At 31.3% G+C, this 24,952-nt stretch overlaps 1 protein-coding gene across 2 annotated transcripts; it reads right to left on the bottom strand.

Moving 5' to 3' along the window:
* Positions 1-3,734: 3,734 nt before the first annotated feature.
* LOC117179427 (serine/threonine-protein kinase GA29083) lies at positions 3,735-23,746 on the bottom strand. 2 transcript variants are annotated; one of them, XM_033371198.1, is made up of 6 exons: positions 23,251-23,746; positions 19,550-20,575; positions 16,967-17,144; positions 16,573-16,866; positions 10,725-10,967; positions 3,735-7,347 (listed from the first exon to the last, which is right to left on the bottom strand). In XM_033371198.1, the coding sequence occupies exons 2-6, from the start codon at positions 20,572-20,574 to the stop codon at positions 5,698-5,700; spliced, it is 3,390 nt and encodes a 1,129-aa protein (XP_033227089.1). In that variant the 5' UTR covers position 20,575; positions 23,251-23,746; the 3' UTR covers positions 3,735-5,697. The 2 variants fall into 2 exon arrangements, with proteins under 2 accessions (XP_033227089.1, XP_033227090.1); XM_033371199.1 differs by having other exon boundaries at positions 3,735-7,344.
* Between the last annotated feature and the right edge of the window lie 1,206 nt (positions 23,747-24,952).

The raw sequence follows: 24,952 nt of genomic DNA, 5'->3' as shown, positions 1-24,952 counted from the left end.
GCGAAGCGCGAGGTAACTCATTATCGAGCGCGAAGCGCGAGATTCAACCGTCGCACGCCCTAGGCGCGCTCAAACTTGCGAGCGAACACCACGAAAGTTATTTAGTCCACATTAAATTCATAAGGTATTTTCCTTACGATAGTAGAAATTCAAGGAAAAATTGGCAAATACTATAAGCGTGGATTTTTTCTGAAAATCAACTAGCCTAAAAATTATTATAGGATTATACAAAAATGCATGCAAATTCTCTTTTATCTTAAACGCTTCATAATAGTTTAAAATTTGGGTACATGGTGGATGCATAATTTTTACGATGTATATATTTTTCAACTAATTATGCAGTATTATTTGATCATATCAAAGTTAATGAAAGCAGTTTTTAAGAAAATAAAGTTTCGAAACGATAGTCACTGTCTACGTATAAAAATAGATTGTTTTAAAACTTACATATTTTCTCCTGCAAAAGAAATTCAAGACTGTTGTTTTGTTTCCATTTTTAAGGTTAAGTCGTCCATCGAAAGGATGAATTATATCGAATAAGCGCTTTTTTTATTAAATGGTTCTTATATTTTATCCTAATTACACTCACGAATTCACAATTACTTTCAAAAATGAGGATCCTAAGCACGAAATAAGCGAAGTAAAAAAGTAGGAAAATCATCAAAACTACTAACATTACATTATTCAACAACCCTAAAATATTTTAATTTGTTAAAAGTCTCATTATTTCGAATCTAAATATTCATGAACTTTACACGCCTTTAGCGATTTTTTTAGTAAACAGGACATCAAATGCAAACATTGAAAAGTGTACAACATAGCGAACTTAACTACGAACGTTTTACTACTCGACACGACGCAATTATATTCATTTCTCAAGGCTCTCATTATGTAGAATATCAATATTTAGGTATAACAGTTACGGGCATTATTCTTTTTTAATAAGTAATAACAAAAAGGGTCGATATAAACACAACAAAGAAACCATTCAGAGGGCGAAAGAGCGGCGTGTTGCAACGTGTTTACCATTGACGTATTTTAATGGAAATGATATGGGTGGTATGGCCATTACTGTGGTACACAAGTTTAAATCTTATTGTCAAATAAGGCGAAGTTAATTAATTATAAGGATGTTATACAAATTACCTTTTTAATCAAAAATAAATATTTAACCATGTTTAACCATTTTTATCAATGTTATGTGCATTTTATTTAACTATATTTCGATTGCGAAGTACAAATTAAGTTCCGCAATTGACTTACGTAGACATTTCAAAAATGTTCAGTGGTTGGAGATGTTTCAGTATCCGGGTCGACACAAATATGGTCTGCTTGTAGAATTAATTTTAAAAAAATCTTTAAACAATAAATTAAGCAAATAATATATATTCATTTTTTATTTCAATTTTGAAACTATTATACTTGCATAATTTTTTTATTGTAACGAATAAATATAATGGGGGAATTTGGTTTAAAAAGGAAAAAGTGTGTCATCGATTTTCTTTATATACACACACACACATATATATTGCACAGAGTTGGAGGTACTAAATAATATGGTCGGAGGGCTTTTGCAACATTTTTAATATTTTGATAGATATTTTTAATTAAAAATTGAACCTTTTAATATATGACCATATTTTAACAGTTTTTGTCTCTACTATTATTGATCGGAGGAGAAAAATACAAAAAAAGCTGAGATTAAAGAAGATTAAACAAAATTGATAGAATTATCCATTTTCATATCGTAATTTAATAAAATTTTTGAAAAAAACGAGTTTTTTTACATTTTGCAAAAAAATCTCAAAGTTTTTTGCTCGCGAAAAGCAGGCATTGTCGAAAATTCTAGTCACCTATTTTATTCAAACTATATGAAATTGCTAAAAAATGCTTAAAATTCGCGTAAATTGATTCTAGGAATAGCTACCTTATATTGACAATAGGGATTAAGAACACTCAAAATTTTATTCCATAAAATGTCCATCGCAATATATGTCAAAGTAATATATAATTACGACTTATCACATGTTAAATTTTAATCTGTTATTGAATAGGGTTTTGGGATTAACGTGGAATGGACTAAGTGGCTCTTCCTCAGTAACAATTTTCGAAATAACTTCATTTTCCGATAAAAGCAGTTAATTGTTTAAACAAATTTAATGAAAAAGTGCAATATTCACCAATTTCTTAATTCATAGATTTTTGCAACTATATTAAATATTAGTATCTCCACAATTACCTCCTACGTGGAACATTTACCAACAAGTAAACACTTTTGGGTTTAAATAATTTTATTGAAAAATTGACGATTTTGCTACTTCTTAACGAATAAACATAGCTTTTTTAACGAAATCTGAAAAACAAAATCTACAATCTTGTCAAAAATGGCCGAATTGTGTATTTCTTCATTAATTTTTTTTAACCTTTAACAATTTTTATTGAAAAATAAAGTAATGTCGCGTATTGTTAGTGCAGAATCATTTTTAATCCACTACACAGAAAAATTGAAAGTCTATCTATTTAAGAACAGACAAAAATTAAAATTATTTATTAAATGTGATTATAACTTGAAAAAAATAGGTAATATGCAATAAGTCGTATTTGAAAATTACAATTTTTTTAATTTGATCACCGATAGAAGTGAGCTTTCCTAGAAATAAATTACTATACTGACTTTAACCATTTTTGAGCAATTATTGCAAACAGTTCTTGCAAAATATGAGATTTGAATTTTCGAGAATACCGACTTTTTTGCGTTCAAAAAACTTGAGCTTTTTCCAACATATCAAAAAACACGTTTTTGCTACTTTCTGGTTAACTTAAGGAAACATCAAACATTATATTCATTTTCTTTTGTTTTTAATTTCGCAGTATTTCTAGCGTCGAAAACAACAATAAAAAATTGCTTATTGAATAAACAATATATCTACAAAAATATCTAGTACAAACATGCATTGTTAGTTTGTTGAAATTAAGAAGCTTTTTTCCTATTAAAAAAATAAATACATACAATACAATAAAAATTCGATATAATACCTGAATAAATTAATAAATGCAATACGTACCTTTGTAGTAAAACAATATTCTTATTTAAGAGCTTTCTAAGTAATAAAGTTTTTATATTTATCAATGACTAGTTTTTATAATATATCTAATAAAAATAAAGGATTAGTACAATTTTACGGTCAGATTTTTTACAGATGACTTCCTGAATTATGGTGGTCCAACAATTTTTTTTTCATTTTTTAAAGTCTCATTCCCACGTTAAAATCGAAAAGATATTTGAAAATTATGTTACAGTATTTAAGCGGTAGATTTTAGATTGCATTTATTTATGAAAATAAATTTTTAGTCTTCGTATTGTTCACTCGGTAATTTTACATTTATCACTGTAAAGCTTTAACGATTCTTTTCAAATTAAAGGATCGATTGCATTTTTAACCCTTGGGATACTTTAAGGGTCACGCCCTGCCTCTAATTTTTTTTTGTAATTTCAAAAAGTTAGGAAATTTTTTTTTACCAAATATCACGAAATGAGAGGAGGGGGTGATGAAACTTTAAAATATAAAACAAAATCTTTCTTTTTTTGACCACCCATTTATTCATAATTTTTAACAATAAACTTGATAATATATTAATTTAATAATAAATTCATTTTAAGATTAATCAATAGATATTTCCCACAGGAAGGGAATAGGTAGGAAGGGAAAATACGAAAATATAAATCGGCTATATTTCAATATTACTTTAACTTTTAATTACTGATTTTGATACCTTACAGAATACAATTCGCTCTCGAATTTTTGTTCTACATTTGAAAACACTGCAGAACTATGAACTCGAATAAGTACGCGTTTCTCGCGCAGGTCTAATTGCAATCCGTCAGATGCTAATCAATTTCTAAAGAAAATGAAAGACGCAGAGAATTAAAAGTCCCAAATAAGGAACAAAGTCGAAGGAGTCTTGAATTCCAGAAATTTCATATAAATATAATATTGGTGCACAATGATGTAATATAAATAGATCATAATGAATCTTAATATAGCTAAATATTTGGCGTCAATCACTTTTTAAAACTTACAACCTACATAATGCCATGTATCATGTACTTGCAAAAAAATCGGTACTTCTCGACAAAAATCGATAGTCTACCTGATTTTCAATACTGTTTGAAAAACCATCGCGAAGTTCATATTTTCTTATGCGATAATTTTCCACTGGTACAAAGCACCAAGTCCAGGTCATTTCTCATTTTCCATGCATTCGCCGGTAACAAAAATACTATAAACCATCGGGAAAACAAATCCCCAAAAATGAACAGTGTTAATTTATACAATTCGAACGTGTTAATTTACAATTTGATTCATAACAAAAAGGTGTCTAACATTTGATTAAAAAGATTTCTAAGACCTGCCTCGTTACGTATATTTATTTACAACATATATTAGAATCAATACCTTCTCTGTAAAAATACGAGAACGGCGCGCAACAAACTACCTCGAGACGGAATAAGAGCAACGGAGGGCAAAGGAGATTTATATTAATACCCGAGAAAATACCTCTACAAAAATAAATTTACAAAATATACTACATCGTCCAGCCGACTTTATTTCTTTCTCTCTCTCTCTCTCTCTTTCTCTCGAATATTTAGTATGCACTTCTTAAGGCTTTTTCAGTTTGATTATGTCTCCCTCTTTCTTTCGTTATTGCTCCTATAACCTTGTATAAAAATATGTATTCTATCTTTGAAATTTCTTTGAGCAAGCGTGCGACAATCTCTTTCAGTAATACTATTTCTTTTCTCTGTACTAATGCTCCCGATTATAAATTTTTCCTCCATTTCCCTCCGCGACTCGATACAATAATCCAGTGTCCAGTATCCTCTCCTAGTTTTGCGCTACGCGCCTAAATCCCTAATCGACGATTATTATATGATATCTTATCATCTTACAATCAGCTTAGTTCGTCCCTCGCAGGCGTACAAAAAAAATCAATATTAAATGCATTTGGCATGTCTCGTTTCACTCTCAATTAGAAAGTGCGTCTTTGTGCGACAATTTAAGGCCAAGCTTGCATTCGGACTGATGATTCGGTACTCGGCAACCGTCTCTCACTCCAAGCAATTAATTGTCGAAGGCCTAAGTTACAATAAGTTAAGTAATCTTCGTTAAAACGCTGAGTGCCGAAGAAATCAAATTTTCTTTTCCAAAACCCAAAACCCAAATTTTAGTGGCATTCGGGTATTAAAAAAGAAAAACAGTCTCCCAATAGCACTTAATATTGCAGCCATGTTTCTGAAATGTTACAACAATGCTGAGCGGAAATCTTGTATCTATGTTGTTACAGAATTGATGCAAGATTTTGGCAGAACATTATTGCAATCTTACCTTACAACATTGGCAACATTGCCGAGCAATATTGCAGAAAATTTGCTGCAATATATAAATGTTCTCTTCCAATCAATATTGCTGCAATGTCGCACAACATTGTTGCAAAACTGATTGAGAGAGAAGATTGATATATTGCAGCAACATTGCTGCAATAATGCACGGCAATTTTGCCAATGTTCTCAAGCAATAGTGCGTGCTGTTGGAGATATTGATTTATTGGGGAATCATAACGCTCATCTAATCTAAGTCACAAAGCTCAAGTCTCTTTTTGCAAGTACAATTTTTCGAAATCACTCAATTTTCGAAATCACTTAGTTCTTGCAGAATTGGTAATCGCGTTTGAACGATTGTAAACACTTTGTCGGTTCGTCTTACTTCTACTAGCTACAGTCGAACTATCCGCCGCGGATTTTCGACTCCTGAGACTATCTTTCCTCTCGCAAGCTGTCGTCGAAGTCTCTTCCTTCTTCTTGCCTGAAACGAGACATTTTGTAACAGCACTTTTATTGTTACTCGTCTCGGCATTTTTACTTTTCTCGACTTTGGGGTCTTCGTAGGCCTTCCTCGAGGGCTGAGGTGTATAATAAAGACTAAACCGCTTCGTTTTTGCGTTTATCGTTCGCTTTTCCTCTCGCAACTCATCCGACGAACTGAACTTCCTTGTATTGTTCACGGTCGTCGATTTTGGCCGGCTCAATTCGTTTGAATCCGACGTTTTTTTCGTTGAACACTGAGGCACATAACTGTGCCTTTTAGACCAAGCATCGGTCTTCGTTTCGGACTGGTTGTTCGCTTTCGTTCTTCTTTTGACCGCCTCGTTTTGGGCGTTCTTCGAATTTTCCTGGGTTTTATTGCGAGCTGATGAAACTTTGTCATCGCGCTGGACGGGAATTTGAGAAGGTTTGCACGATTTGGAAGTCCCGGCGACTTTAGATCTCGTTTGGCGAAAACTGGGAATGGGGTTTTTGTTATCTTGAGACTCGCTTCGATGATTGGCGGCTTTGGTCGGCACGACGATCACGTCTTTCACCTTGGAGAACTTCACGTTCTCGAAACTCTCGGAAGATTCCAAGCTCTGCGATGACACTGACTTTCTTCCTTTCTTGATCGTCGCTAACTGGACATTTACAAAACTATCGGAGGTCTCGATTTCGTTGTCTGAAGTCCCACTTAAATAATCCATCGAGGAAAAACACGCATCCCGGGAAATTTTTCCAATATCACCATCGCTCTTGACGTCTCCATTCGCTTTGGAAAGTTTGTAGAGGTTCTTCCTGGCGAGTCTCGCTCTGTTGGTTGTTGATTTTAGAGATTTAGGCGTCTCGTAATTGTATATTGCATCGAACAAGGGCGTTTTAGGTGACGTGAAATTGGAATCTAGATTGGAGGAAACAATCCCGTTTCTTTTACTCGATGGAGAATTCTTCTCGGGGGTTATTGTCTTCGCGAAAGGAGCTTCTTCTGGAGAATTCAGATTCTCGGGAATGCTATTCAAAGACGAAGCGACGCTGTGTGATGGCTTCGCATGCCCTTTTCGGTAGGAAATGTCCTCCTTTTCTTCTGTGATGGTTTTTTCGAGATCTAACGTCAAATCGTTCAAAGACCTGGTGGCTGTGTCGAGATCTTTTAAGCAGTCGTTACTTAAAGAAAAGGATTCTCGCTCGTTGTAATTTGCATTAATAAAATCAACTTCATCCCGTCCACGAGCAATGTTGTCTTGTTCAATTTCCAGACCTATTTCCGATCTTGTGTGCGAAATGGGCTCGACTTTCGTCCATCTGCCTCGCTTGACATTGTCCGACTCGTCCTTGGCCTGACGCTGAATCTCGTTGCGCCTTTGCTTCTTGTAATCGAATTCAAACGTGGCGACTCTTATCGGCTGACGCTGCTGATACCCGTGTTGCTCCGGTGATTCGAGATCTGCTGCTGACGTCTGCTCGCCTCCTAGAAAGCTCTGCTGGTGTAGAGAGGCAGAAAAAAAGAAAAGAAAAGCTCTGCTACAGATATGACAAACCACTACTGAAGCTGTTGCTGTGTCAGGGTGCCCTAAGATCTCGACCAGTGCTACTTTCGAGTGCCAGAATTCAGTACGTGAACCAGAGGTTAACCAAGAGTCAGGATTCAAGCTAGTGCGTGTTCATAAGCCATTGATAACTATGTATGAAGAAAATATACGGAGAAAAATGGATATTAAACCTAGATATTGAAGGTTTAAACAGTATCTCCTAACATACAGATATATCCACGCATATTTTGCTAAGATGTTGAGTTTAAATTAAAATATCTTTCACTATTCGAGATAGAGTTCTGAGCTGATTATATTAGTTTGAGAAAGGTAACTAGAATGAGAATCTTACAGAGGATATAACTGGGCGGATAAATTATTACCGAATTTATAAGAACGATTCAAAATGAACATGACAAATTCAAATTTAGATAGTTCACAATACAAAATTATGTTTTGACGGTAAAACTTTTTCTGTTTTTTTTTTTTTTAATTTATCAATATATTCATATAAAAAAACATAAATTTATCCAATTATCTTGTATTATTTAAATATTGTTTTATTCTCTATAATTCTGCTCTACAATGCTGAACTGAAACTTCCAGATATTTGACTGCCTGTTAGAAAGGCATATTTACCTGTGCAGGACCGTTCAAAAACTAAGTCACGATATTTTAAACACTTTCCAATTCTCCCCTTCTTTGTCCCACATCATGACACAAAGCTAGAACCGCCCAATTCTTCAATTACATTTGATAAATCCCCAAAATAAAATGCAAACTCAAAATTTGGAATTGAACTATTTTAATATGTTCAACCGAATGTTCCAATTTTCAAACAAAAAATAATTAACTTCAAACACAAACAGTTTCATTTTAGCCAAATAGTTGAATTTTCAACAAAAAACTTTTTGACCAAAAAATATGAACTTTCAAATTTAAAAAGAGGAAATTCTAAACCCAAAATACGAATTTTCAACAAAGCCGTAGAATTTCTTGACAAAAAATATGTGTTTTTACAAAATAGGTTCAATTTTAACATAAATAAATTTTTAATAAAATAGTTGAACTTCTAACCACATAGTTGAATTTTCGACATACAAAGATCAATTTTCAACCAAATAGTTGAGTTTTCAAAACAAAATGGTTAAATTTTCAAAAAAAGGGACCCATTTTCAACAAAATAGTTAATTTTTTAACCAAATACTTGAATTTTCAAGCCAAGCAGATGAATTTTCAACACTCATGTCCCGTTTCTGTGCCGACCGATTTTGTGCCACCTTCAAAATATAATACATAAATGATGTCAAGCAAGAAATAAGTTTAACTCGAAATAAAAAAACACTTAAATTCAACCAAAAATTACCAATTTTTAAACAAAATAGTTTAATTCGCAACCAAAGCAGATTCATTTATAACTTAGAAGTTGCATTTTTTACCAAAAAAGATGAATTTTTCAACCAAACAGCCAAAATCCCTAGAAAACAGGTGAATTTTCCGCCCGAAAATATGTATATAAAATCGAAAAATTAATTTTCAACCAAATAGTTGATTTTTCTACGAAACTAATCAAATTGTTAACCCAAAAAGACGAATTTTTAACAAGACATTCAAATATTTAAGCATATATTAGTTGAATTTTCAACCCGAAAATATTAATTTTCAACCAAATAGTTGATTTTTAAACTATAAAATATCAATACGTAACCAAAAATGGAAGTCAAATTTGCAATTTAAAAATTAATTTACAACCACCAAAAAATCAATTTTCAAACAAAGAGATGGATCCCCAAACAATAAAATGAATTTTTAACAAAATAATTCTTTTTTTAACCAAGTAATTTAATTCTTAATCCAAAAGATTAATTCTTTACCAAAAATACGAATTTACATAAAACACATCAATTTTTAACAAAAAATTGATGGAAAATTAACAACTGAAAAGTCGAATTTTCAACAAAACAGTTAAATCTTCAACCAAATAGTATACTTTTTAATAATGTGCCGATTATTCTGTTTTATGGTCATGTGCGTAGTTTTTAATATCTGTCGATTATAGCCTCTAATATCCTAGACCTAGACTGTCCTATTCCCGTTAAATATTAAGTATATGCTAATCCAAAAGATCTAGTTGTTAGGGGTAAACATCCATTTTTCTCCATGCAGAATGAGGTTACATTTTCCCGGAATGGAAAGATATGGGAACAAGGTGAAAAGGTAAAATAGGAAATTAAGAACTGAGAGGTTCATAAGTTCCAATTTCAACCAGTTTTAAAGTAGAAGCAATTTACACCCATTTCAAAAGTTAACTCCTTGCCAAATATCACCTAGAAATAATCCAGTAACCCAAAGCAAAAAGGACTGAAAAGCTCTTGATTGTTTAGGAATTAAAACTTCTGGAAAACAAAAAAATAGTGAAAGTGTATTTTGAAAATGTATTCAATATGAATGATATCTAGTAACTATGTTAGAAATAAAGAAAGTAGAAACAATAGTAAGAAAGGCATTTTTAAACATTTGTGGAACTACTGTTTCCTTTGACTTTCTAAATTTTTAGTGACAATCAAGGTTTTCAGGAAATCATATTGAGAAAAGTCTGGAGAAATTAATAACCTATAACCACAATTTAAAAAACTGCCCTTAACTTACATCATTGTCAAAGTTTTTAAGGAATTTTAAAGAATTTCAAAGGCATCCAACAAATTCTAATAAGAATTCCGGCTCCCCAGTTTTCTAAAATCATAGGAAAATTTTATTCTACAACCTTTGCTTTAAAAAATATTTTCCTCTAAAAATCCGTCAGTACTTTTAAGGAACTCAAGATTCATTTCTTAATCCATAACCCCTAGTGAGAAGTTTAGAAGTAGAAATGTGCAGAATTATCTCAACTCAGTCTAAAGCGCAAAAAAATATCACATTAAGGGAGTTCATAATAAAAAACATACTCTAAAAATTCGAAATGCAATTTTGAATTTTCTATTGCTCTAATTTTTTTGCTACGTAAACAAACTCACAGAAGCCTTAAATCCTCGAAAGAATGCAAACTTCTATCAGATTTGAAAACTCTATCAATTCAGACAATTACATTAACAAACATGAGAAGTTCTAATAAATTAAATTTATGTACAATAAACTCTATTTTGCTATAAATATAATTAATCCTTCCTCGGAAATTACTTTGAAAATTCATCTAAGAAAGAAGGAAGCTCTGAGATCTTTTTAACTCATCAGCAAATGATATTCATCAGTCAATCTCCGCACCAAGTTGAACCATGCGAATAGCTAAAATAGGGTATTCTATCGTTTTCGTAACAAGAAAATAAAGTTACCGTAAGCCAGGGGTGATCAAGAACATCCTCCGCGCTGAATCTAAGTTCTGGTTGTGCTTGAAGCATGTTAGAGATGAGCATTTTCGCCGAATCGGAAATATTGTCCCAGTATGGCGATGTAAATTCGTATTGTCCGCTGAGAATTCTTTCAAATAATTCTTCTTGCTCGTTGTCAGGCGATACGAAAGGAGGAAACCCACAGAGTAGGATGTAGAGTATGACTCCGGCAGCCCACACGTCGATCTAAATCGAAAAGATTTATGTATTTATCATCTCTCAAGTATGACAAGTCCATAATTTGCATTAGATTATACTCAATGTCATTCGAGCCATATGCCTCCAGCTTTAAGATAAAAGCAAAACAGTTCATGTTTAGTTTGATCGCAGAGATGAGCAATATATAATTCGAGGGTAATTCTAAATATATTCTAAGGAATATTTAGATAGAAAATAGAAACGAGTTTTAATTATTACAAGGCTCGGACCCACTTCACAGATAAAAAATAGTGTCAGTGGTGATAAACATTTTGCAAAATAGTAACAAAAGAGGAAAATGAAATTTTTTAGTACAAATGCAATTAATTCCCAAGTAAAATAATCCATTAACAAGGACAATTCAATTCAAATGAGCATTTTTTTGTTGTAAAAATAAACTTAAGATTTTTTTGTAAATCTGCCAAAATTGAGGGAACGTTGTAAAACCAAAAAGAACAATTTGCAGGGGTAGCCATTTTAGAAAAATGCCGCTTTATGGACAGTTGAAATAACACAAAAAGCTAAAAGAATTAAAAGCAGATCAAATAAAACATAATCATTTTAAAATTATGCTGTTAAAATATTTTTCGTTCTTTCAGCATTTTTTTTCTACTGTATTTTTATCCGTAGGAAATCTTGAGCTGGATAAAGGATTTTTCATAGCTAACTAAGAAATTAAATTTAAAACCCAGAAAAAAGACTATCTATACCTATGGCAAAAATGCGTAAAAATTCAAAACATTGCACAGAACCTCTGCGCTGTGTCCTTCTATGGTTTCCCAGTCTTTCTTTCTCGTAAGAACAGTTTATCCACTAAGGTAAAATACTTAACCTCTAGTTCCATAATTTCAATTTTGTAGATGTTTAATATATATAGTTAGTCATTTTTCTGGCTATTAACATTAATTATTTAGCTAGCATTAATAAATCATTTAACCCTTAGCTGCATAGTGGTCCGTATACGGACCACCTATTCTATCGCCTATTTTTATTTATAGAACTTATAATGATTGGTACTTATAGACTTTTATAGACTTTTTGGTTAGATAAGAGCTTTTTCTATATTGCTATTTGATAAAAATTGTTATTTTATTTTTTCTTAATTAGTTAAAAATAAACAAATACCAAAAAATTCATTTTTTTCGGAGAAATTCATTTCCCACCTTATGTGTGGATCGATTTTGATGAAACTTGAATCTAAGGGCTTTGAAGATCGCTGATTACGAATCTGCTGTCAGTTTGGCAAATTCAAAAAGGCGGACGAAAAGCGTAAAAAAATAATATTTTACGCTGAAATTTTTCACTCGGGGATACTTGGGTTCGCTGAGTGTAAATCTGTAAATAGAACTTAAATTTTTTCAAATTTAAGATGGCGAATTCAAAATGGCGGAACGAAAAAATTTAATAAACACGTATTTCGCTCTAAAATTAGTAACTCGGAGATTTTTGGGATCGCTAAGCATGAATCTGAAATCAAAATTTCAATTTTCCATCGTCCAAGATGGCGATTTCAATATATGTTTAAGAAATTTGTTGACCTGCCATCTTGGATTCGCCAACTTGGATTATGAAAAATGAATATTTTGATTCCAAATTCATGTTCGGCGACCCCACAAAACCCCGAGTTATTAATTTTAAATCAAAGTATGCTTTAAAAAAATTTTTGATCCGCCAACTTGGAATTGAAATATTAAAATTCTAGTTGCAGATTCGTGCTCAGCAACCCGAAAAATCCCCGAGTAAGAATTTTCATCGAAAAATAACTAATAGAAAAATGTGTGCATTATAGGGTTAAGTAGCTCATCATTTCTTGCGAATAAGAATGCAGTAGAAAAAAATCAAGAAATGCTGAAAGAATAAAAAGTATATAAAAAATTGATTTTTTTAACCTGTCCAAGAAAAAGCTCTGTTTTTTTTAAATGGCTCTCCTACAAATTATTCTTTTAATTCCTGCTATTAATTTATTATTTTATATTGGCATAAAAAAATATAATGCAAGCATGCAAGAGTAAAAAAACCCATTAAAGAAAATTAATAATATATTAACTTACTAACAACGGAAATTAAAATAAAATATAATAAATTCAGGGGACATTTCTAGACCAAAAGGGACCATTTTTAAGGGAAAAATTTCAGAAAAAAAGAAAGCCTATTTGGAGATCACATCTTCACACATATTAAAATTTTTCAAAATTTGACGTCATATTTCGGACCTAGAAAAATGTTTAAAAAAAATGGTATCCATGATAATTTAAAAATTATTATATTAAGCATTTTCCATACACATTTTTTTATCGTGTCAAATCAAGCCACTATGCATAAGACAATATTCTTATTCTGATGACTTTAAACGTGATTTTTGCATTTATTTTAGAACCTACACTAATTCTGCGTTCAATATATCAGGAATTCCAGTTGTGTTCCAATTTTTTAAGCATGAATGTCAACAATTTCAATTTGCGCATCAAAGTCGAATGTTTCAATTTAAAATGATTTAATTCTGGATGTTTTCAATTCAAAATTGTTAAATTTTCACCGATTTCAATTTCGAATGATAAAGTTTTGGCTGCTTTAAGCTTTAAATTACCAAAACATTAAGATCTAATTTAAAGCGGTACAATTTTGAACAGTTTAAAAAAATTTTTAATCGTCTTTTGATATCTAAATTTAACGTTTTTTAAACATTGCGGCTTTTACTTTGAAATTGTAGAATTTGAAACAAGAATTTGACACCGAAAGAGTGAAAGGTTTGGACGCCTCGATTTAAATAATAATTGAACAAATTGTAGCTGTTGGTTGGAAATGGGGTACTATGAGGATCAAATATTGAAAATAAGGAACTTTAGGGAGAACAGTTGAATATAGAGCACAATAGGGAATAAAGGGACCGGTCTTTGAAGTTTTTATATTGATAACAGATCAACGCTTTTATTTAGAATTGCCTATTCTTCAAGTCCTTCATACTCAAATATTGCTAAGTTTGGAACTTACTTATTTTTAAATTATCCTATTTAACCTTTTTTCATTTGGACGCTTTCAATTTAACAATTTGTACTCTTGAATGTGATTACAAAATTTATTATATGAAAACTCTTTTAATTTAATAGAATTAATTTCTGAATTATATTTATTTTAAATAAATTGAAATTCAGGATTTCATCTGAAAATGATAGCTTTCGAACAGTATACTTAAAATATCAACTTATTAACTTTTGAATAATCGAATTTGAAATTATTCGATGTGGGAAGTTTTCGACTTTAAAATGTTTACTAAAAAGTCTTACAGATTAAAATGCTACAGGTTTGAAAAATATTATTTCAAACAACAGAAAATTGCATACTATCTGAAGATCATAAAATAAAGAATAATAGATAGATGAATAGATAAATAGACAAATAGATGAATATAAGGATGCTTTCATGATTTAATATTTGTTTGCATAATCCTAGGATAAGCTAGTTACATAGAAGTATTTTTAGCAAATTTTCATAAGTTTAGTTGCTTTTATTTCGAAATGAGAAAGTACAATATCGCTCAAAATTCCTGTATGTAACATATCCTTAAATACAAATTCGCACACAATCGTTGAGAAATGAATGACGAATTAAATTTGGGAAATGATCTATGCTTATGTCAATCATTTATATCAAGTTTAGGAATCCAAAAATTCTGAATAGTGGCCAATTTTTTAGTTCTAAAGGTACTTAATTATGTTTAATATTATGTCCCTGAAGTTTTGTTTTCACTCGATAACAATCATATTTCTGGACATAAAATTAACAAAATTTTGAAAAATGTGCATCGTATGATATTTGTGTTACCGAATTTGGTAACAATTTCTTAATGATTCCGAATAAAATAATTAAAAAATTGATGTTTTGAATTATTTCGAAATTTCGTGTTCGAATCGGTAACGCTGTGTTAACTTTCCAATAGATTTTATGTTCGCTATGCTTCAGATGTCAACTTAGTCGTCTCAGTCAGGCTGACAATAACCATCTGCTTAAAATGTGCTTTTAAACGAGCCTTTATTTTTTCAAAGGAAAGATACTCAAGTTTAAATCAACATTTTAAAACAATAATATTTATTTAATTATAATTAATTCAAATTTACTTCAATATATTATTACACTTTCCAGAGGATTTCTAAAAGTCTTTTATTGTCTTTTTATCCAATAAAACAGATTCTACTGTACACAAATCCGCTTGTATTAATAAAAAACGCAGATAAACATAATTTTTTATTCTTGCAACTGGTATTTTTGTTCAATTTTTGGCGTAAAATTTATGAGAAAAATATTTTAGTTGATATTTTAAAGCCCTATTTAAGAAATTCATAGTTCGAATTTCGCAACTTTTTGCCAACGACCCGTATATTAGCTTTTGATACTATTTTGACAGGGGAAGGTGGGGCTCGACGGGACATGCGGGTAAAATAGAACGCTACTATATCTGGAAAAATATTCACACTTCAAGTTTGTCGTTTGATATTAATTTATTAAATAAAAATAAGTCTAATAAGCTGAGGAAAGTGTAAAAAGAATTGATATTTTATGTAAATTGTATTAGAAAGTAAGTGCAAATCTTTAGTACTTCAAAACTCAGGAATGGTGTGATTTTCGAGAGAAAATAATGTACTAATAATGTTCTCATCCCATTTTCCCTTACAAGAATTTCAAAAAATGATGTTTAAATTTTCTGCTCTTGGCATTAGATTTAATTATAAATTATTTATAAAAGTAAATTACGGATTTCAAATAAAATTGTCATTGGGGGCGAGATGCAACAAGCTGAATGGGGCGGAATGGAACACCGGAACATCCGCGAATTTAACCTGTCATAGTCACTGTCAGTCACTGTCAGTGTAGCCTGTCGCTGGTTGGAATAGTTGCGAGATATTTGTAACCAATAAAAAGTGCTAAAGTACACGACTTAAGTTATTAAAATGCGAAATAATAAAAGGAAGATTGTTAGTAGGTTATTTTCTGCCTAAAATACGTATTTTAATATTATGTCTCTTCCAGTTGGTGTTCCATGGCATAAATTTTGATTTGTCGCTTACTTTTTTTTTAATTTTCAAAAAATATTACAAATTGCAATTTATATTCCAATTGTTCCACACCGCCCCACCATGCGTTCTATTTTACTCGCCGCGTGTTCTATATCGCCCCAACTAACCTACAGTACTTAATACTTAATTTCTGTAAAATGAGTTTGCTCCATTTAGAAAAAAATATGTGCAACTTGTGAGTGATAAATTGGAGAAAGTTTTAATTAATATTTGCTCCTACAAGTTCTTACAGGTTACAACTTTATTAGCGTCAAAGATTTTGTGCACCGTCTCGCCCCACCTTTTCCTATATTCCTGTCGCAGGGATGATAAACATGTTGTTTTAGCCAATCAGAGAAGTTCAAAAATATTTTTAAAGGCAAAGTGAAGAAACTGTGACATTAGCGGTCAATTAGGAGAAAATTACGGCAAAATATTTGAATGGCTCAAAAAAAATGTAAAATAGTTTTAATAATTACGTCACTCCGAAGCCCGTTATTAGAGTAATATTAGGTTTTAAATACTAATCAAGTATGAATCACCTTTAGGCCATATCCCATTTCTGCGAGAATTTCGGGCGCGACATAGGTCGGAGTTCCACAAACTGTGAATAAAGGTTCCACGACGACTTGGGCAAGTCCAAAGTCAGCTAATTTCAGACATCGGACTTGACTTCCTTCCATTTCAACCAAGAGATTTTCGGGCTTGACGTCTCGATGGACTATATGATGAGAGTGCAGATAAGCCAGAGCAGACGTCAAATGTCCAATCATAACGCTCGCTTCGGATTCTGAAAATTTGGTTGCTGCTGCTATTGCGTCAAACAAGTCTCCTCCCTGTGAAATTAAATAATATTGTACTGGAATTGAAATTGTAGTTACAAGAAAAAAATTAATCTTATGATTTTAAATTATACTTAAGACTCTTAAACAATACCTTCACTAGTTCCATAACTAAAAATAGCTGGTCTGTTGTCTCTTGTTCGGAGATTAAACTTATGATATTTGGGTGGCAAACTTGTCTTAGAATTGCCACTTCGCTCGCTAACATTGTTTCTTTCCCCTGGCATTTGTATTTATCCACTATTTTGATCGCGTATTCGGCTCCAGTTGATCTGTATCACACAAGGGAATACATGTTTATTTTAAAAAGATACCTTATAGTAAATTTATTAAATGAACATTTTTTTTAAATGTCCGGAGAAATGGCTTGAATGAATAAAAATACAATCCAAATCAAAAATTCAAAGTAAATAACAAATGCAACATAAACTTGAGTACGATTTTCAGTAATTTTTTACTAGATATTCAAAGCTAACTATGTTTTATAGTCTATACGGAATTAATATACCAAAGTGATAAGGTACCTCTCCATCATTTGTTAAATAGATATTCTCCTCGAATTTGAATAACATATGTGGAAACACCGTGTGCACTTTTAAAGCTTTATACGATTTTATATTTAAAGAATATATTTTACGGTTGAGATTCTCATCGCCATATTTAATATATTCAGGACGGCCATGAAATTTCATTTCCAAAATTCACTGACTTTTTCCTTAATAGTTTTTCATTTTCCCTGACCATGAATATTTAAAGATCAAAGTTGCTAATCATGTATGTAACATTATTTATATACAATATTTACAAATTAAATAAAGAGTTTTCTTTTATTTTATAAATTATTAATTTACTATTCTCAGGGCTACCATAGTATAAGTTCCTTGAAAAAAGAATATATTTAAACAGAAAAAGCAATCAAAGTTCACTAATTTCAAAACGTTGTACTTAAGGCCGTAGCCAGAAACATTTTTCGGATGAGGAAAGAATTAAAGTATAAATCAAATAAATTTTAACCAATTTTTTATATCCTATTTTTTCAGTAAAATTGGAGCGAATTTAGAAGAATTCAAAATAAAGGAAAAGAATTAAATAAAATTCATCAAAATCCAGTCAATTAAAAAAAAATCAAGTGAACGGAAACAGTGAAAAATGCATTAAATTCAGTAAGTTTGAAATAAGTTCAGGAAGATTCAAGAGAGTCCAACATTATTTGATAAAATGCCTAAGAAATTCAATGTAAGTTTAAAAGACTTAAGGGAGAATCAAATAAAAATTTTAAAAGAGCCCACTGAATTGAGTAGAATCGAGTGACTATAGAATTGAAAAAAATCAAGAAAATTCCAAAGATTTCAAAAATAATTAAGGATAAATTAATAATAATGAAAGGCGAATTATAAATAAACGAAATTCCATTAAATCTGATGTTTCCCGAAAATCTGGAAAATTTATTAAATACCTTGAGAATTTTTTTAATTCATTAAAATCACTGAAATACTCGGAAATCTCATAAAGTACCTTGCAATCTTTTTTAAATATCATAAAATCGTAAGAGGTTTTTTAAATACCTTAAAGTATTTTCAATTCTTTGAAATCTTATTATATAACTAACATCAATTGAAAATGCCTTCAAATGATTTAAAAAATATATTAAATCCTTTGAAATCCCGTACAGCTTTTTAAAAGTCTTGAAAATTCCTTGCAACTTTGAAAAAATATATTAAAATCTTTCAAATCCATTGGAATACCTTACAATTATTTAAATATATTAAAAATTCCTAGGAATCTTTCAAAATATCTTAAAATACTTCAAATCCTTTGAAATACCTTGAAATTTTATTACCTTGAAATCTTTTAAAATATCCTACAATCTTTGGAATTACCTTGAAAGATTTCAAAATCTTTGAAATCCTAAGAAATCCCTCAATTTTTATGAACATGAATTCTTCGAAAACCGTTAATACCTTATAAAAATCCATCGAATTACATGAAATTTGATGTTTCCTGAAATTCAGGAAAATTTATGAAATTACCCTTAAAATTATTCAAATACTAGGAAAATATTTATCTTTTGAAAATGTTTTGGAATATTTTAAATTACCTTTCAATTTCAAATCTTTTGAAATCCCTTGATATTTTTTAAAGCTTTTGAAATTTGGTTGGAAGTTGAAATATACCAAAATTTTTTTTTAATCCTTTGGAATACTTCCAGATATTTAAATCTATTAGAACTTGCTTCGAAACTTTTAAAATACCCTAAAATATTTAAAATCCTTTAAAATTACTTGAAACTTTTACAGCTCTCCAAAATTGTATGAAATTTAAAAAAGAAATCAAATCTTGAAGATGCTTTGTAATGCCTTCAAGTTATTCTAATCTATTAAAAAAAATCCTTAGAACCTTTAAAAAAAACCCTAAAATATTTCTAAAGAATTCAGGATAATTCAGAAATAGGTACAGACCTAAATTCAATAGTGGTTAACCCATGAATTAATTTATTAAAAAAAGTGACTAAAGTGATCTTTTCAGTTTAAAAAGTGACTATATTTTTTGATCATAAAAAAGAGTGACTAATCTAAAACGGAATTCAGCACAGTAAAATAATTGCTCTCCTCACGTCTCCTTTTTCAGTCGCATTAATAATTATCTTTAAAAAAAACCGAGGCAAAGACATACTCACTTGTGCACGCAATGCCGAACAACTGCAAAATTACCGTCTCCGATAACGTGTCCAACAGTATAATGCAACCTAAGCGGCTGCGGTAAAATAAGCGACGCAGGACTTGGAGTCCTGACCTGAGGAGCAGTCAATGACTTCTTTCCTGACTTGCGAGGCATTTTTGGCATTGGCCCACCTTGTCTCTTAACGGGGCAAACGCCTCGTCGGAAACTCTGAACGCATTTAGACTCCTCAAAGACAAGCTCAAAGTCCTCTTGAGTGGGCTTTTCAGTCCCACAGGCCACGAATATCTCCTCGTTCTCAAAAAACTGATCCAGAGAATTAATTTGTTGTCCCGAAAGCGAGTAGACTTTTCTCACAGCACCTGAATCCAGCTTCACAGCTTCCGTGATTGCCTCCAGGACATGCTCGAGGCTTGGTGCATTCCTCTTGTTCAGTAACAACCTCACAACCCTTCTTGGCTTTGTGCCATTGCGGATCAAAGTTATGATTTTCGCCTTAACACAACCAGGTATTGCACTGATTTGTCTGCCGGTACCAGCCGGAGACTGGGGTAAACCCGATAGGGAACTTCCTCTTCTCACTTTGGATGAAGAGTACTCCACTTTCTTAAACATCTCTCCCTGACCAGAAACGACGTAACACTTTCCATCTTCCAAATCACCCACAGTTTGGACTTTTCTGCCATCCATGGTGTAAATTGCTCGAACTCCACTGGGCAACGTGACGCTGGAGACGAGGGCTCTTGTCAAATCGGAAGCCAGACTATCAAAACTTCTATATCTTTCTGGAGTCACGGCCATTACTACGCCTGTGTAAAACTTGTCCCCATTGCGGAAAAAGCGGACTCGTTTGGCCTTCTTTGTCGGTGGAGTTCGAAGAGCGTTGAGAGAATGTCGAGCAGTGATGTCCATTAGACGCTCCTCTAAGGAAGCCACGATTGCGGATGTGTGGATTTCTCCACCCCCGGAGAGGTTGCTGTCGCCGGATGGCGAGGGACACCGGCCGATTGGCTCCTCCGTCATCCTGCATTTTTTAGAAAATTTCATTGAATACATGTCAAATACAAGTCGATCATTCAAATAAGAGTGAATATGCGTCACTTGTAATTAAGAAAAAAATTTAATATGATTGACACTTTTTCATCGAATGTAGATCTCTAAGATACGGTTAGATTCGAAGTCATATGTCAGTTTTGACACTTAATGAGACGAGGAAATTAGAAAGGGAAGTGGGAATTTTTTAAATCTTGACTCAAGTCTCGATAAGCTGTATTGTCTAGTGGATCATAAATTTAACTTAACAGGATATCAATTTTTATTGAATTTTCGAAAATTCATAAAAGTAATTCTGCCAAATTTTGGATGTTATGAAATATAAATTAAAAAATTTCTAATAAGACTGCATTTTGTTTTTGTTTTTTTTTTCAACCACAATTTTTTTTAAGTGTATCATTCTTATTTGAAGGCTTGCAGTATAGAAAAAGATAACCAACAAAATGGATATTTTTCAGAAGAGGGAAAAAGTATTCTGTAACATTTAAATCACTATTTTAAGATCAAACAAAATTCCACTCCCAATCTGAAGTGTTGCTAAATTAAGGCCATAAAAGTTGTATACCTAAAATTTAAGTTAGCTCGGCTAAAGTATAGGATGAAAAATTAGGTTTTCGGTTAAAATAAAAAATAAAACATGCACTCGAGACATTGAATATCTAAATAGGACAAAAAATGTTGGATGAAATAAAGTAAGCCAATTCCGAAAAAAATTTTACGAGAATTTTAAGACTAAAATTTCATGGGTTTTCATAATCGGCTTTGGATAAAGATTATAGGTACAATAAGAGGGTTTGATGCAGGGAAATGATCCTGAAAATCAAGACTGAAGATAGCTAAATCGCTGTAAGACAAACATTTTTTTCTAAATGTCCGAGATAAAATAAGAAAGTACATTTTCTTCATGGAATTATGGTAATTTGAAGAAATATCAATGCTTCAATCAAAGATTGAGAAAAATGATTCTTACGTTGAAATGTTTAATAAAATTTTATGAAACATTTTTTTTAATTAGTGTATAAAAAAAATGAGTTTCGAAAAACTAGTTACACCATAATGTGTACTTGATTTTTTAGGAATTTTTAATTCAATAAACCGATTTTTTAAATAAAAATGCTGGTTATCTAGCTTCGTAGAGCCACCCTTCATTTATGTACATTATTCTCTGTTGAAATAACTTAAATTCTAACTCTCTTATATGAAATATTTTTGGAAGTAGGAACATTTCAATTAACAATTAGAAGTTTTAGAGTTTGAATTAACAAACGTACATTTTCTCTCTAGAAAATCCACTGTTTAGTTTATTAAACTGTATTTATAAGTTTTTTTTTAATTTTTAAAATATAGACACGAAGGTCAAGATTCGTGTCAATCTGTAGGGTTGCCTATGAATACTATTGAAAATTCTTTAGTTGAGGCATACAAATTTTACCTCAACTTTTCGAAAGATGTCTGTTTTATTTAGAAATTGCTTAACGAATTATTTGAAATCAGCCATGTTAGAAATGTGCTATTTTTTGGAATTATTGCTCTAGCTATTTGGAAAATGAAATAAACTGAATAAATTGGTACAGAATCAACTAAAAAAACAGTCATCATTTCATTGAAATTAAATTATCTTGTCAAGTTTAAATTAACATAAAAAGTGAGCTTTCTGAAAATCGGCTCTACGAAAGATTTCGTCATTTGGGTTAAATCATATTTTTGAAACGGACTTAATTAAAGAATTAAAAATTTTTTTACCTTATACCAAAAATTGAAATATTAATAGTGTTGCGTAAACTGAAGATTAGCAAAAAATATCCACATTAGTATACTTTCTTAAAATTGCAACCAATTTTTTTATTGTAGGCCCATCTTTTCCAGGAAATTTAACAGAAAAAATGTACGATTATGTATTCTGGAGCATGGAGTACCAAGTCGGACTTATTTATCATTCTAAATCTTATTAATGTACGATTTAAATTCTTTTTTTCACTAAAACAAATTTTTTTAAAAGTTTGTTAAAAATATTACCTCCAAAGTTAAGGTTTAACTCACAAATAGATCAATTCAACGCGTACAAAATTGTATATATTATCTAAAATTCAGGATAAAAATAGCAACGAACAAAAAACGAAACCTAAATATAACTAATCAACTAACGTAAAAAAAAACGTTTACCTAAACTTTGTTACTTGATCACGACGTTTCCAAATAACTGGCGAATAATCAGTCGATTTGTAAGACTTAGAAGGAAAAATCGAACCATAGAAAGTATACTAGTATGAAAATTGTGTAATTAGATCCGTAAAAGGAAAGTTGCTTTCGCGCAAGAAATAGAAGACATTATACCTAGTAAACGGATTCCTGATTGCACCAAACAGCATATAGTTCATTCCTTTAGAAAAGAATTTAACAATAAGCCTGAAACTCAAATCGAAAGCAACTTTTTCACTTTTGTTGATAAACAAACTGGAAAATCTGCCAAATCCTAACAGGAAAACAGAACCGGTCATCCTAACCTATTTAATTCCGCAAATCACTGCTCCAATATGTGAGGATCTAGTCAGAATTACTCTATCTTGGAGCCTGAACAGTAAACACTATCACTTTTTTTCAATTCTAAAAATTTGCAATTGCACTCAAATCAAAATCGAAACTTACCTGTTTCACGAGATCAACGAACTTGGATGGATAAAAGACGAGAGAACAGAAAGAGTGATTCACCAGCGTTCTGACATTTTCGTGCCAGTCCGAAGACAGAAACAATTCAACGTTTTTTCACTAGAGATACGCCTCCTTTCACACTCACGTATTGGTATTCGTTCAATTTGAATTTTTAAAAAAGCCTGATAACACGAGAGACGGCACGAGAACCACCGAATCTATAAATACAGAGGTTTTCTTGTCAAAGCCGTGGCGGAACCGGAAACTCGGGAAATGAAAGATTGGGTGGGGGTGGAATTCAAAGGGAAATGCCAGGAAAATGGAAAAATGGCATGCATGGCAGCCTCTTCATGCCGCATCCATTTCGAACTCAAGACGGCAAAACCATTAGTGACAATTGTCCCTTTTATATAATGCTTTTTTTTACTCCATCCCTTTTAAAGAATCAAGAAAGACTGTATGAACTATGAAGTGTAGACTAGCAGACGCGCTGGAAATTAAAACTAACGGTACTTTTACCACTTCTCTGTGGCTGTATGTGTACAAGGCTCTGTCCACCCACATGATTTGAAATCAATCATGCTACTTGCGCTTATAGAACATTTTTCAACCTAGTTATTTGCATTTTACCGGACGATTTATCTTCATCATTGCAACTTCAAAGCAGCTTCTAACCTCAATAATTGGAAATATTACGAAACATTTGCATGCTAATCATCTTCATTTAAATTTTAATGCTAACCTCAAAATGTCAAAAAAGGATGGTTTGAATTTTATCATTTAATTGAAAAGAGTGTTGTAATATCTCTGATACAATACAGTTTTGAAATTGATTTTGAAAAAATGTAGGTAAAAACGATTTGTGAAACTACAATTTCCTGATAGATGGCAGAACCTGTCCAAAATTTATTTTCGCGGGAGAGAAGGAAAATATAGGGCAGTGTGTATGTTCCGATTTGAGTATATGAGAGTTTTTTAAAGTTTCAAAGTTAGCAATGCCATGTATAAGCATAGGCATCATTGCGCACCGGCAGCCTATGCTTATACATTGGCATTGCCAGCTTTGAAACTTTAAATAACTCTCAACTGCTCAAATCGGAACATACCCAGTGTTATCCGGTACAAGAAATTCCTTTTTTTAATTGGTTAACATTAACTCGGGCCTCCAGGCTTTTAAAATTATCATGAACCATCGACTTGAGATAAATAAATACTTGTCATTAAATTATTGTAGATTAATGTTTAGTCATATTTTAAGGAATGTTCAAGGAATAATTTGTTGTTAAATGTATGCAAAAGATGATAATTTTTGAATTTTTTCAAGATGAATTATTTTCATGCTATAAGTGACACTTTTGCAAGTATTTTTATTTAATTTGGAATTGCTCAAAAAATTATTATTTGTTTAAAATATTTTTTGTTCCCTGGTAAATCTTGAAAAGTTATTATTTTTCGGAATAAATGATACAGTTGATAAATTTCATTAGTAACATTTCTTTTTTAACACATTTGGTAATTATTTAAACAATTTTCATTTGACTAAAACATTTTTTTGCTTTCATTAGTGAAAATCTATTATTTTGGGAATTAATGACACAATTAGCGAATTTGTTTCATAAGATTTTTTTCCAATAAGATTTTGCAATTATTTAAATAACTTCCATTTGTTTAAACAATTTGTTATTTAAACAATTTTCAT

The sequence above is a fragment of the Belonocnema kinseyi genome, chromosome 9 (genome assembly GCF_010883055.1).
Source record: "Belonocnema kinseyi isolate 2016_QV_RU_SX_M_011 chromosome 9, B_treatae_v1, whole genome shotgun sequence".
In the NCBI taxonomy this organism is placed as follows: Eukaryota; Metazoa; Arthropoda; class Insecta; order Hymenoptera; family Cynipidae; genus Belonocnema; species Belonocnema kinseyi.
This window is presented reverse-complemented; position numbering and strand designations above follow the sequence as displayed.